The sequence below is a fragment of the Pithys albifrons genome, chromosome 24 (genome assembly GCF_047495875.1).
Source record: "Pithys albifrons albifrons isolate INPA30051 chromosome 24, PitAlb_v1, whole genome shotgun sequence".
Taxonomy (NCBI): domain Eukaryota; kingdom Metazoa; phylum Chordata; class Aves; order Passeriformes; family Thamnophilidae; genus Pithys; species Pithys albifrons.
Genome location: NC_092481.1, coordinates 5,208,146 through 5,221,657, shown reverse-complemented (window position 1 = coordinate 5,221,657; position 13,512 = coordinate 5,208,146). Strand labels below are relative to the sequence as shown.

Sequence of the window (13,512 nt, the reverse complement as noted above, 5' to 3'; positions counted from 1 at the left end):
CCACTAGACCAGGTTGCTCCGATCTGGCCGTGGACGCTTCCTGGGAATGGGGGCAGCCACAGCTTGTCTGGGCAACCTGTGCTGATGTCAGTTTAGAGGTGTAAGAACTGATAGTATTTACAGTCTGAAACTACATGGATAGCTGAGCTAAGTGATTTAAAGAAACAACGAGGAGGGGAACTGAGGCAGCCAGCAAGGCAACACCTGGTTGCTTTTTAACCATGTGCTTGAAGAAGCTTACAAAACTTCTTGAAGAAGTTCACACTTAGAACTTGGGGGGGCTTCAAACAGAGAAGACCACCAAGACCCCTGATGAAGACACTCAGAGACCTTATAAGGATATGCATAATGCTAATAAGTGTTAGGAAATGTCATGAATATGTAACAGGAATGCAGAGAACAAAAAAGGAATCATCATGTAATGTTGACAAATCACCTTCAGTAGAGACACGTCAGTGTGCACTTTGGTGAATCAATTCCCAGTGCACTGGGTGTGCTGTGACTGTGCAGCACATCATGATACAGGAACGATGCATTTCTAGAACTCACAAACTGAGTCTTGGGAGTTTAAGTGCCACTTTTAGGCAACAGTGCCAGGGCCTCACCACCCCCACCTTCCAGGACACTGGCAGACCCTGAGCTGCTCCCACTGATAGACTCTCTGCACCCCATGCTGCAGCCCCCAGGTCCCCTCACAGACAACCCTGCCCAGCACACCAGCCTGAAATTCAACGTCCAAACCACTTGGACCACTCACTGTCCTCCCCAGGTGCTCACCACAGCGCAGACCACACTACACAAGCAAAGAGGCCTCAGGTCTTTGGGCAAGTGTTTATTGTCCGACTGGCTGTGCTGCTACACAGGTGTCCCCTCTTGTGCTGGCTTCTCCTGCCCCTGCTGCTCCTGCTGCTTCTGCCCCTGCTTCTCCTGCTCCTGCCTCTGCTTCTCCTGCTCCTCCTTCTCCTTCTGTTCTCGTGCAGCCCTTGCTCTTGCCTGCCACTCTCTCCTCTGCTTCAGTTTCTCCGGTGCTTTCAGCTTCTGTGCCTCCTGGTACACCTGTGGGAGCAAAAGGTAAGAAAAGGACTGATGGAGCTGCCTGCAGAGCTGCTCCCCATGCTGCTGCCTCCACCACAGGCCAGATCAACTCCTTCCCTCTGTACTTTCTCAGGGCTCCAGCCAGCCCTGCTCTAGGGAACCATCCTGGGTTATTCCACTACAGCCGCCCAGTCCCAGAATCACAGAATCACTGAGGCTGGAAAAGACCTCTGAGATCACCAAGTCCTACATTCCTTCCACTGCCTGGCACTTCAGGGGTACCTGTGTATTGTCTTACTTCACACCTGGATCAGAACTCGGTGGTCAGGTGTTTCTGCCTTAACTGTGCCCTTCTCTAAGCTGGTGTTCTCACAGTCCAGCCCTCCAGCCTGCTCCATACCTTCATGCAGAAGGCCTTCTTCACCAGCCAGCGCTTGGTGACGCGCCGTCTGTAGGCTGGGGGGAGGCTGTACTGGATGCCCAGCTGTTTGCAGGTGTTCTCGAAGGTGTCGTAGCGCACCCGCCGCAGGTACGAGAGCAGCTTCTTGCGCCGGTCCACGGCCATCAGCATCTGCCGCCGGTTGTTCTTGTCCTGCAAAGCACCCAGTGCTCACTCGCTGAAGGGGGATTGTCCTGCTATTCCAGTAAGTTACTGAGAACAGACAAGATTAGGGCTGAAAGGGAATGAGCAGGTTAAGGGTGGAGGCTTGGAACAGCTTTTCTTGGCAGATCCAGTGAGTGCGTCAGGTCAGCACACCGAGATCCCAGAAGATTTAATTTACTTTGCGCTGGAATTGCTTTCTCCATTCTGTGGCTGCACCTTCACCTTCCTCCCTGACCCTGAACACTGTTTGCAGCTCACATGCAGTTTCAGGTGGTAGCAAAAGCTGCAAGGAAGGTGTGCTGGCTAAAACCTGCTTCCCCTGAAGTGTACTGCTCCAGAATAACAGAGAGGCATTTACTTTTGTTTTGCCAGAAATCAAATGTGAAAAGAACCTGTGACTTGGCTCTGTCTGACTGAGCCATACCATTCAGGCCAATCCCTCACGGGAGACATTTCCCTGTCCTATAGGAGTGATTTGTGTAAAGCACAGGTTCCAAGACAAGGAATTCCAAAAGCTGTCTTTGCTGGAACCCTTGGTACAAGTCCTGGCTTGTAATAAAAGCTGAATTCTGTTCTGTTTTACCCGCCAAGTTTTCATGTTTAACAATTACACACTTGTTAATCCACTTCCCACTTTTTGCCCTGCATAAAGAACCTTTAATAATTTTTGTTCATTAACTTAGTTGTGATGTTTCAGAGTTGGGCCTGAACCCAGGTAGATGGAGGCAGGGAAGTGGCTGCTGGGACATTCACACAGTCCTGCCACCACACGTTTCCATGAACACAACAAGGAGAGGCTTTGCTCTTTGTTTCTCACTGCAGCTGCTGCAGTGATACATTAATTAGTGAAAACTAAGCAGCAAAGCCCCATCTACAGGGAGGAGAAATGGAGCTCCACTCTGCTGCAAGGACTCTGCCTGGCCATTTCCTCCAGTACAGTAACAAACCAGAACACCTTCCATGCTGAATCAGTGAGAATCTGGCTATGTCTGAGCCAGCAGCTCCCCACACTGGCACCAGGGAACAGCTGTAACTATTTTATAAGCCTCCTTAGGGAAACTACAATCCCCAGAATTAAAATCCTTTTGTTCTAAACTGAGAAAACCACCTGAGCAGCTGCTGCATGTGGGCTCAGATCCCTGAGTTACCTTGGGATGCCTCTGGAGGTGCTCCTCAAGCATGCGGATCTTGGCAGTCAGAATAGCAACTGTGAAGAAGGGATTGAGAAGCTGTGTGAGAGCAGCAGCTTTCCCAGGAATTCCAGGATCATCTGCCTCCCCTGAAGCTGCCAGCTGAGCGCTGCTGCTCCTGAGTGACCCACAGCACCACAGCAGACACTGCCCAAAAAACCACAACACACAACCTGCAGAGCTGTTACTGTTATGAGGCTGCTTAATTAAAAGGGAAAAATTTAACAACAGATCATATAAATGTATCTGTGAAATTCTTCCTGCACTCACTTATTTCCCAGTGATTTTACATTCTTTTCACCTCACGTGGTTCAAGCTCTGGAAAAGCAGAAATCAATACAGGTTTTTTTATTCCAAGAGCACCAGGCCAGTTCTTTGGGATTCTGGGCTCTGGAGAGAGCTGCTGGTGCATCCTGAGGAGCTGAAGGACTTTGCTGATGATAAGCAAGTGCATCTTGATCAGTGTGGCCTTTGCCCCTGCACTGTCCCCACACTGTGCTTCAGCCCCAGCTCTCTGATGCAAAGGGAAATTTGGGTTCCATGGCTAAATCTGGTTCATTCTGGTGACAGATGCAGCTCAATGCCTCATGTCCCAGGGGCACTGCAAGCAGGATAATGCACACGCTGCCTCTGGAGGGTGGATGTGGAGCAGCAGTTTGAAAGCACCCCAGCAGACTGTGCCAGTGAGCACCCCCTGCCTCTGCAATGCTCCCAAACCCCCAGCAGTCCTGCAGGGCATCCTGCCTCTCAGGTGCTCTCCTGGAGAAGATTCTCCTAAATTATACGGCAAACTGGAAATGCTGAGGTGGGAACAGCTGAATAAAAGCAGAGATGTTTAATCTGGAACAATATTCTTCCTGTTTTTCACTTGCCTTGCACCTCAAAGGAGCCATTGTCACTGGGAGACCTCCTGACCTTCTCCACCAGCTGCTGGATCTTGACTTTCATCTTCTCCTTCTGTGGGACACAGGAAAGGGCTTGTCACTGTCTCAGGAACACTAAAAGTCAGAGACACACAGCTCTCTTCACAAACACCCAGGAAAAGGCTCTGCAATTAAGAGCTTTACTCAGTGGTTTTACATCCTTTGAAGTGACAAACAGCAAGGAACAGTGAGATCTTTGTGTCACTTTATTATCTGTTTACTTTGTTGTCTGGGCATACAAAAGTAAAAATAACTCCAAAGAACATCTGCTGTTCAGTGCACTGGCTTCTAGAACATATGAGGCCAACCACAGGCTGCAACAGAACACAACTCATCACCCTGGCACTACTGAATACTTTATTCCATTTTAATATGCAATTATTATCATAAAGAAGACTGTGGGATAAATTCTAGAAGCACACAAGAATCATCATTCTCATGTATTTAATCACCCCAGATTTGCAATCACTTAAAATACAGTGACTTGAAGGTATTTCACAACACAGACAAGTCTCACACAAATGTGCTCACTAAATTTCTTTTTTTCACACAAACAGAATGGCACTGACCTGACTTGCCATTTCCAGGGACAACAGCCTTTTCACTACATCATCCACACTGCAAGGAGATGGAAGATTAGTTTATATGATAGAAGCAAGTCTATCTAACAACAGAAGTGAGCTCAGGTTTCCAGAACATGCTCACTTTTCTCAGCTTTAATTTACTCTACAAATTTACAGGGACTCTCCTCCTCTCCCAAACCCATTAACCATAAACTGCTTCTTGCATTCCTGAGAAAAATCATGGCTCAGATTACAGAAGCATCAAGTAGTTTTGCAGCAAAATTAATTAATTTCAAGACTGGCTCCTTGAGAGATGAGTGAAGGTCCAAGTTGGGCCACTGGAGGCCCTCCCTGCACCACACAGTGATGCAAAACCCCAGACCCCAAATTCAGCAGCAGCCATTCATGCTGAGTCGTTTAATGACACACACCTGACTTCAAGACAGGCACAGATTATTTGCAAGATGATTATTTCTAGTATTTCAAGATTATTTCCTTTTTTTTCCTATGGATTACAAAGCCCACAGAGCTCTGTGGGCAACCAGCACTTGATCTCACATGGAGAAAACAAAGACCTCCCACAGCCCTAATCACTGTGTCTGTAAATCTGACTTTCAAACTTGACTTTGTATTTTTAGAGCCCAGAGAGCATTAATTAATTAATTACTGGGCAGGTGACAGCATCCATGTGTCGTGGTTATATGGGAGATACAAACCTGAGGAGAGAACAGGGATTTCCTTTCCCTGTGTCATACCTGTTCATTACTGGGAGATTGGCATAATCCTTCTTCAGCATGGTGGGAGGAAGGTCATCCAGTTGGCTGGGGATGTCTAAAAAGAGGAGACAAACATTTGAGGAAGAGGAGGACACAGTCAGAGCTCTGAGCTGGCAAACTAGATCAGAGGGAAAATGCTGCAAAGAAAACTGCGTGCTCCAAACAAGAAGGAAGAACTGAACAGATCCAGCCAAAGAGGCAGGAATTGAGTAAATAAAGTAGGTTCAGCCTCTTCCTTTCAGCACTGTGGACTTACAATGTGGTGTACATGGATTTACAGAGTCCACTGAGCTCAGAGATCACAGAATGGTTTGGGTTGGAAGGCACCATAAATATTATCCAGTCCCAGCCCCTGCCATGGGCAGGGACACTTTCCACTATCCCAGGTTGCTCCAAGCCCTGTCCAACCTGGCCTTGGACACTTCAGGGCTGGGGCAGCCACAGCTTCTCTGCCCAACCTGTGCCAGGGCCTGCCCACCCTCACAGAGCTCCAACTGACAATCACTGATTCCCCCACATTCAGAAGCTGCTGAATCTTCTGGGTAACTTTTCAGCATGGAATTATTTCTGGAATGATTTCTGTGCCAGGAGGGTACATCTTTGAGCATGACAACAGTAACACATTTGGCCCCATGGTCCTGACCTACCTTTCTTCTTCCTTGTGACAGGTCTGGCATAACCTCTGGCTGCCTGGAGAGCAGGGCTGCAGGCTGGGTGGGACAAACAAAGACTTATCAGGCTTGTGTGCACATCCCATACTGCTCAGTCTGTACAAGGTCAGAGCACTGAGCCCCTGATGTGCTCAGTGCCCAGGTTTTTAGTCCCAGAGCAGTGTGGAACAGCTCAGTGTGGGTCTCACAAAGCTGTGCTGCTTCAGGCTGACCTGAGCCCCAAAGCTGAGGACAGGGCAGCAGGACAGACTGCAGACACTGAGCAAAATGTGAGGGCCCCTCTGTAGAGTTTTGACTATGAAAAGGGTTTAAACTGAAGAATTAACTCAAGAAATCACATGAGCGAGGTGGAGGGGCTGCTCTGGGCCACGCCAGTGTCAGAGCTCGGGGCAGGGACAGCCTCTGCCTGACACAGCCCGGTACAGACGTGAATATTCATCATCCGCCTGGGCTGAGTCATTCTTTGACCTTTCAGGAACAAACCCTTCCCGCTGCTCTTCCAGGCCGCTGCTGCTGGAATCAGGGACAGCCTCAGGCCGTTCCCCTGAGCCTCCAGCGTGTTTCCAGGCACAGACTCGCCAGTCCGTGACCTGCCTGCACTGCGGGGCGGGGGCAGCGAGCACGGCCAGGCTCAGGGGGCTCAGCCCGGCCACCGCAAGGTCACCCGGCCACCTGCCCCTCTCAGGGGACGCCCTGAGATGCCGGTGTGTGGTGCCGGTGTGTGGTCCCGAGTGGCTCCGGCCACCCCCGGCCCCCCATCCCCACCGCCCATTCCCCAACTCCCCACGGGGCCCTGCTTGCTCTTCCACCCTCCGTCGCTGGCAGCGGCCTGCCGAGCCCCCCGCGCCCCTCACCGGGCTGTGCCCTGCCCATGGCGGCGGCCCCGACGCGGACCGGCCCCGCCAGGCCGCGGCCCAGGAGCGCCAGCATGGCCCGCGCTCACCCACACCGCGCCCTGGGCGCCGCCATCTTGCCCAGCCACGGCAGGCGAGCGCCGAGACAGGGCGGCGCGAGCGAGCGCCGAGCGAGTCGATGGGAGTCCCAGTCCCCCTCCCAGTCTTGATCCAGCCTCTGTCCCAGTCCCATCGCAGTCCCGTCCTCATCTCCATCTCCATCATCTCCATCTCCATCTCCCATCCCTATCTTCATCTCGGTCTCCATCCCCATCCCCATCTCCATCCCCATCCCCATCCCCATCTCTATCCCCATCCCCATCCCTATCCCCATCCCCATGCCCATCTCGATCTCCATCTTCATCTCATCTCCATCCCCAACCCCATCTCCATCTCCATCTCCATCCCCATCTTCCTCTCTATCCCATGCCCATCTCCATCCCCATGCTCATGCCTATCTCCACCTCCATCCCCATCCCCATCTCCCTCTCTATCCCATGCCCATGCCCATGCCCATCTCCATCCCCATGCTCATGCCTATCTCCACCTCCATCCCCATCCCCATGCCCATCTCCACCCCGTCCCCATCCCCGTCCCGGTCCCGCAGAGGCGCACGCAGGGCTGTTCTCAGCACGTCCCCGTTTATTCCGCTAGTCCGCCCGGCACTCGTGCAGCTCGTCGGCGCCGCCGATGCGGAGCCCCTGCAGCAGCGGGAATGTGGCGGGCGGCTCCTCGGGGACCCCCCAGTCCTCGCCGCCGTCCCCGCGGCCCCGCAGGTTCTCGTAGAAGCGGGGGACAGGCTCGGGGAGCAGCCGTTGCCCCCGGTACCCCGCGCCGCCCACCCGCGCGTACTGCACGGGCCCCCCGGGACCCTCCTGCCGCACGTAGGGCCGGGGCAGCACCGTGGGGACGTTGGGCAGGGTGGAGGGCTCCTTCCCTGGCAGCTTCCTCGGTGTCCCTTCCAGCACGGTGACGGTGGAGATGGCAGCCGGGCCGGGCTCCCTCGCGGCGAGGACCAGGAGCGGCTCCTGGGGACAGGGAGAGATCACAGCCGGTGCCACCTGCCCCGGGTGCCCCTCACCGTGGCCTCGGTGGGGAGCGGGGCCGGGAGAGCAGCCGCCCCCAGTCTCACCTGCGGCAGCGCTGCTGGCATCCACTTGCCCAGGCTGCTGTTGGCAGGGTCGGGGACGCTGGGCCAGAGCTGCTCCTTCATCCTGGGGACCAGGGCACGAGGGTGCTCAGGAACTGGTGGGCTCGAGGCTGGAGTGGCTCCTGCCAAGCTCATAGTGGGATGTCACTGTTCCCTGAGACCACCTCATCCCACCGGCGGGCACCGGGACAGGGGCACCGGGACAGGGCTCCTGGTACTCACCGCTCGTTCTTCTGGAAGCAGATGAGCAACAGTATGAGCAGGAGGAAGACCAGCGCCAGGGTCAGGAACAGGAACTGGATCTCGGTGTCATCTGGGAAGTGGGACAGGGTCACAGGGAACTGTGGTGGGCACTGCCAGCTGCACTGTGCCACAAGGCCATGGCAGGATTCTGGGTTTGGGGATCCCCTCATATCCCACCCCCCATGTGGCTGCCCATCTCACCAAGCACTGTGGTCACCAGGGTCAGGCTGGTGCCATTGGTGCCACCAGCCACAGTGGATGCCATGATGTGCACCTTGTACAGGGTTGAGGGTTTCAGCCCTCGGATGACAAAGGAGCTGAGAGAGGGATTCACGGTGGCACCTGGGGACATACGGGGCTGTTGGTGTGATGGAATCCCCTCCTCTGTACAGCCTCTTGGGTCTCTGCTAGCTGAGGGTCCTGTGAGGGACCCACAGACCCCCCCCGACCCTCTCTGAGGAGGACACAAAGTCTGCTGACATCCACACCAGCATATCGAGGTGGGATGGAGGGCAGGCCCAGTGGTGCTGTGGGCAGGACTCACTGGCCACGTCAGCAATGCTGTTGGCCCAGAAGATGGTGTAGCTGGTGATGAAACCGTTCTGTATCTCCACTGGCAGCGAATCCCAGCACAGCTCGGCCTCTGATTTGCTGATTCTCCTCAGGTGGAGCTTTGGGGCATGGGACGGTGCTGAAAGGAGCAGGACAAGGGACCAAAAAGGTCCCATCTTTAGGAAGGGCAAAAGCTTCATAGTGGGGGGCCTGGGGGACAGCTCCTGGGGCCTCACTTACCCTTCTGCTGGGAGTAGGCTGTGGTGTGGATGGGTATCCCAACGGCATCCTTGTAGAGGGGGTACAGTGAGATGTTGTACCGCTGGAAAGGCTCGATGCCATCTGCAATGGAGAGCAGAGGGGTCAGGCATTCAGGGTACTGGCAGCCAAGACCCCCCAGCTGTACCGCCCCTGCCCCACAGTGCCAGCCCACCTTGCCCTGGGAGTGGATCCAGAAGAAGAAGGGAGGGTGTGGAGTGGGCTTGGGGCAGGGTTTGGTGTGCCAGCCCCCGGGTCAGCCAACTAGGAGGGCAGGGACCTGCTTACAGTGGATGAGAGCTGTGGTGGCTGCCCCGTCGCGCTCCATCTGCCAGCAGGCGCTGCAGTGGCCGGGCTCTGATGTCACTCTCTGCCACTCCAGGACATAGGCGGCCACCGGGGCCAGCGGTGCCTCCCAGTGCACCCATAGGCTGCTTTTGTCCCTGGACACTGCCCAGAGTCCGGCAGGGGGCTGACCTGCATGGGACAAGCAGCTGGGATAATGGGAAACAGGAGCATCCTGCATCACCCCTGCTGTGCCCCCACCCCAGAGCTTTCCCTGCTCCTTGCCCTGGTTGTGCACTCCATGGCAGCCTGTTCGGGGGGAGCAGAGCCCCGAGGGGCACACAAAGCTTTTGGGCACTGCCCTTACCTTTCCTCTCCAGGAGGACGACCTCGGTTGCTGCTGACTCACCAGCAGCGTTGTAGACTGAGAGATAGACCCTCCTAGTTCCCATGGGCACTGAGAAGTTGCACTGGGTGTGGGTGGTGTTGCAGACAGTGGGCGGGTCCCTGCCCCTCTTCTTGGGGCTCAGGGTGACGCGATATCCCAGCACTCGCCCGTTGGCCTCGTACCGCTGTGGGGCCTGGGGGCAGGTAGAGGGATGTTGGTCCCTGAAGGGTTCTCGGTCCCTGGGACGATGCCCCAGCACCCTTCATTCTCCCTGCCCACCCTTGCTCACCTTCCAGCGCAGCTGCACCTCCAGCCACCCCCCTGCCCTGGCTGGCTGAGCCCCCCACCACGTGTCCAGCTTTGCCGTGGGGGCTGCAAAACAAGGAGGGTGGGAGGAGCTGAGAGATGCCAGCATGGCCGTGCCCCGGCACTGTGCCACCTGCCTGGGCAGAGGGGACCCCTGGGTGACTCTACACACACCTTTCTCATGGGTGGTGTAATTCCTGGCTGGACTCCACTCACTCCAGTAAGCCAATGCTGAGCTCCGCCGACACCGCATCTGGAAGTGGTACTGTGTGCCAAAGAGGAAGCCACAGTGCTGCGCGGTGCCAGCCCGGCTGACGATGCCAGTGACCTGGTGGCAGCCAGAAAAAGGGCTGTGCTGGCTCCTGCCTCAAGCAGGCACATTGCCATCCTCCTCCCACACAGACACCCTGCTGCTCCCACTGCTCAGAGCAGACAGAGGGTCCTGGCTCCTGCCTGGTCCCACCATCCCAGCAACACTCACCAGGGACCAGGCAGTGTCTTCGGGTGCCCGGTAGCGCAGCTCACACTGCAGTTCCATGTGCTCCGTGCCCTGTGCCATATCCCAGGCCAGGGCCACGCAGTTGGTCTGGAAGGGGATAGACTGGATGCTCTTCAGGGTTGGGGGGTCCAGCTTGGCTGGAGGAAGAGCAGGGGAGAGCTGGAGAGGTGCCATGGTGGGCACTGCCCAAGACCATGTCCTCACACGTGCCTCTTGTTAATGTCAGGAGCTGCAGCTGGTGTGCTGCAGCAAGAAATGGTAAGAAACCATGCCAAAACTTAGGAAAATGCTTTGTGGCTAGGGTCAGGAGCTGATGGATGCCCCTGTCTGGGATGGGGCAATGCTTGTGAACACAGCACTGGCAGTGCTCTGCATTAATGCTTACATAGGGAAAACAGATTCTGTGGGTTCTGGTGTCTGGAATACCCCAGGGGTGAGAGCATGGCACAACCATGGGAAGGCTCAGTTTATTCCTGGGCAGCCCTTCCCTGAGCTCAGAATAGGCAGGAAAGTCACTCCATCTGGGAAGGCTCCTTTTATAAATAGTTTATAGGCACTGGATCCATTATTAATAGACCTGCTGAATAAATGGGTAATCAATTGCTGGAGGAGCTGTGGAGTGCAGCAGGTCAACTGGCAGCTCATAACCCGCCACACGTGCTGCTCGAGTAACACAGCTCTGGCACCGATTCATCCTGGCAGGACATTCATCATGGAACCCGCCCATAAAATGTGACCTAAAAGCCCGATGTGCTTTAATGGCACTTTAATACCCCTTTCACCACTGAGGAGCTCCCCTGGCCCCTGACCTCTGTGCTGTCACTCACCGACGTCCATGGGGTCGATGCAGAGATGCTCCGACTCAGCCGTGCCGAGGGCGTTGGTGACGGACACCCAGATCTCCATTTCCCGGTACAGCTGGAGCAGCCGGCGTGGCACCGTGCAGTGGCTGTGCCCACTTTGCGGGGTGCAGCCTGTCACCACCTGGGTTCTGCTCCTACAGCAGCCAGAGGAGTGGGCTCAGGGTCCCTCCGGCAGAGGAGGAGGCTTGGCATGGGTTCAGCAGGGGGACCCACAGCCCCAGGGCTTACCCGGCACACTTCAGTGTGACGCTGGTGGGGAGATGGCTGTTTTCTCCCTGCTCCCACTGGCATGTCAGCCCATAGTCACCAAGGTTCAGGATGCAGCTGAGGTTGAGAGGCTTTGCAGGAGGGTCTGAGGGAGAGTGGTCAGGGAAGAGTCTGAGTGAGTGCCCATCCCGGGTGGGGAGGAGGGTGACCCATGGCAGCAACACTTACAGCCTGCCCTGATTTCGGCCATGCCAACACGCTGCTTGGTCCCATTCCACTCCACACAGCACCACAGCCTGGCCTGTGTGTGGTTGAACTGGGGCAGGGTGAGGTTGGACACCTCTGTGCCCCCTGGCCCCTGGCGCTGGCTCCCAGCCACGGGCTTGTTGTCCAGCATCCAGCTGATCTGGACCTTCCCCTGCTCCAAGCCGTGGCAGAGTTCACTCTGGATGGTGCAGGTTGCGGTGACAGCTGAACCCAGAGGCACAACTGGTGAACCCACAGCCACCGAGGCACAGCTCAGTGTCCCTGCAGGCAGGAAAAGCGTGTCACATCCTGGGCATGGCTGTGACAAAGCCATCTCAGCTCCCTGGTGCCCAGGCAGGACAAAGAGTTGAGCCTCTTCCCTTAGATGGGCCCCCCAGCCCTGGAGAGGAAGAGCCGGGCGTTGGGCAAGCTGCGGGCACATGCCAGGCCCCATCCTGCCCGTGCCTGCCATGCCACTCCTGGCAGGCAGGGTGGGCGTGGGGTGCTGGGGACAGCACGGGCCACACTCTGTGGGGGGACAGCACAGGATGGGCCCCACTCACCGCCAGGGCAGAGGAGCAGGAGCAGGGAGAGCTGGAGCAGGAAGGGTGTCCCAGCACCGCGCCTGGCCATGGTCTCTGTGGCTTTGGCATCACCTGGAATGGAGAGAGCGGCTTGTCCCGGGGGTCGGCAAGGGTTGGGGACGAGGCGGGCTGGAGGAGCCGGGCTCCATCGTCACCGGCGCTTCCCGGAGCAGAATGTCCTATTGCTGTCAGCGCCAGCCTCTCCCGTTGCCCTCCCGACACCTCCGCCCCCGGCTCGGCCGTCCCCGCTGCCGCAGGCGCTGCCGTGGGAAGCGCAGCGGCGGCTCTGGAACGGCGGTCCCTCCGCATGGTGGGCACCGTCCCGGACCCGGATCCCATCCCGGGCACAGCACCCCCCGCCGCAGGCAATGGCTGATTTTATCTCCGCTATCTCCGGCCGCTGCTGGGCAGAGATTTGCGGTTTGAGGGCGGGTGAGCGCTGGGGCGGCGGAGGGTGATAAGCTGGGAGGGGGAAGCAAATGACCGACGGCAGCACCGCGGAGCTGGCCAGAGCTTCGGGGTCCTGCCCACGCCCCCACAGCTGTCCCCGACACCTGCACCTCCTGCCTGGTGCTGGGAACGGCCCTGGGAGCGGCGGCTGCCTCTGTCCCTGCGGGTGCCGGCTCATCCTTCTGCCCCGGCCGGGTCCCAGCCGTCCCAGGAGGGGCTATCCATGCTGCGGCCAGCTCTGGGTGACCACAATTTCTCACACCACCGAGCCAACATCCAGAGGGAGATGAAGGACTTGTGTGTGGGAAATGGGACAGCAGCAACCCCATAACACTCAGCAATTGCGGCTGTCCCAGGCAGGAGATAGGGTAGAGCAGCCAGAGACAAGGGGCTCTGTGGGACCTGAGCACCACACAATCATCCCTACCTCACCTCCATCCCTACCTTGCTTCCATCTCTGCCTCTCCTCTGTGCCTGGTGTGTCTGGCCGCTGCTCACCGCCTGCTCTGAGTGCTGGGCTCCGGCTGCCGGCGGCTGGCCGTGCTCAGCCTGTTTGTTAACATGCTGCTTTCCCTGTTAGTTCCTCAAAACCAGGGCCGTTAATTGCTGTGACGCTCTAAAGAAGGTGATTGCAAAACACTTCCCTCAAGGCTGCGACCCCCTCGCTCGTCACAGGCAGGAAAGCCCAGTGGCACACCGACATCCCGAGCAGTGCCAGCCTCCACCCTGCTGGCTCCAGTGGCTGGAACTTGGCACAGCTGGGACCAGTTCTTCACTGCTGCTGCCCTGGGGCCACCAGACTGGGCTGGTGGACATGGTGGTGGAC

The 13,512-nt window shown here is 56.7% G+C and overlaps 2 protein-coding genes across 3 annotated transcripts; both read right to left on the bottom strand.

Annotated features, from left to right (window-relative positions):
• Nucleotides 1–817: 817 nt before the first annotated feature.
• Nucleotides 818–6,750, bottom strand: MRPS15 (mitochondrial ribosomal protein S15). Its single transcript, XM_071576694.1, has 8 exons — nt 6,617–6,750; nt 5,739–5,801; nt 5,071–5,146; nt 4,322–4,370; nt 3,702–3,786; nt 2,788–2,846; nt 1,436–1,627; nt 818–1,056 (listed from the first exon to the last, which is right to left on the bottom strand). The coding sequence occupies exons 1-8, from the start codon at nt 6,690–6,692 to the stop codon at nt 856–858; spliced, it is 801 nt and encodes a 266-aa protein (XP_071432795.1). The 5' UTR covers nt 6,693–6,750; the 3' UTR covers nt 818–855.
• A 539-nt stretch (nt 6,751–7,289) lies between these two features.
• On the bottom strand, nt 7,290–13,247 carry CSF3R (colony stimulating factor 3 receptor). Of its 2 annotated transcripts, none has more exons than XM_071576729.1 (16): nt 13,131–13,247; nt 12,216–12,308; nt 11,635–11,934; nt 11,428–11,551; nt 11,164–11,333; nt 10,319–10,473; nt 10,012–10,165; nt 9,821–9,903; nt 9,511–9,724; nt 9,147–9,335; nt 8,841–8,942; nt 8,593–8,739; nt 8,250–8,390; nt 8,028–8,118; nt 7,788–7,869; nt 7,290–7,683 (listed from the first exon to the last, which is right to left on the bottom strand). In XM_071576729.1, the coding sequence occupies exons 2-16, from the start codon at nt 12,283–12,285 to the stop codon at nt 7,306–7,308; spliced, it is 2,400 nt and encodes a 799-aa protein (XP_071432830.1). In that variant the 5' UTR covers nt 12,286–12,308; nt 13,131–13,247; the 3' UTR covers nt 7,290–7,305. The 2 variants fall into 2 exon arrangements, with proteins under 2 accessions (XP_071432830.1, XP_071432831.1); XM_071576730.1 differs by having other exon boundaries at nt 13,119–13,223.
• Between the last annotated feature and the right edge of the window lie 265 nt (nt 13,248–13,512).

Bases quoted from the DNA above. Each gene is read 5' to 3' on its own strand.
- MRPS15 (XM_071576694.1), bottom strand. From the start codon at position 6,692: ATGCTGGCGCTCCTGGGCCGCGGCCTGGCGGGGCCGGTCCGCGTCGGG. The intron at 3,787-4,321 runs GTCAGTGCCATT...TGTGTCCCACAG, and splicing joins CCCTGGAAATGGCAAGTCAG to AAGGAGAAGATGAAAGTCAA. The intron at 1,628-2,787 runs GTAACTCAGGGA...GGTGCTTTGCAG, and splicing joins ACCTCCAGAGGCATCCCAAG to GACAAGAACAACCGGCGGCA.
- CSF3R (XM_071576729.1), bottom strand. From the start codon at position 12,285: ATGGCCAGGCGCGGTGCTGGGACACCCTTCCTGCTCCAGCTCTCCCTG. The intron at 10,474-11,163 runs GTGAGTGACAGC...CTCTTCCTCCAG, and splicing joins CATCGACCCCATGGACGTCG to CCAAGCTGGACCCCCCAACC. The intron at 9,336-9,510 runs GTAAGGGCAGTG...TGTCCCATGCAG, and splicing joins CGTCCTCCTGGAGAGGAAAG to GTCAGCCCCCTGCCGGACTC.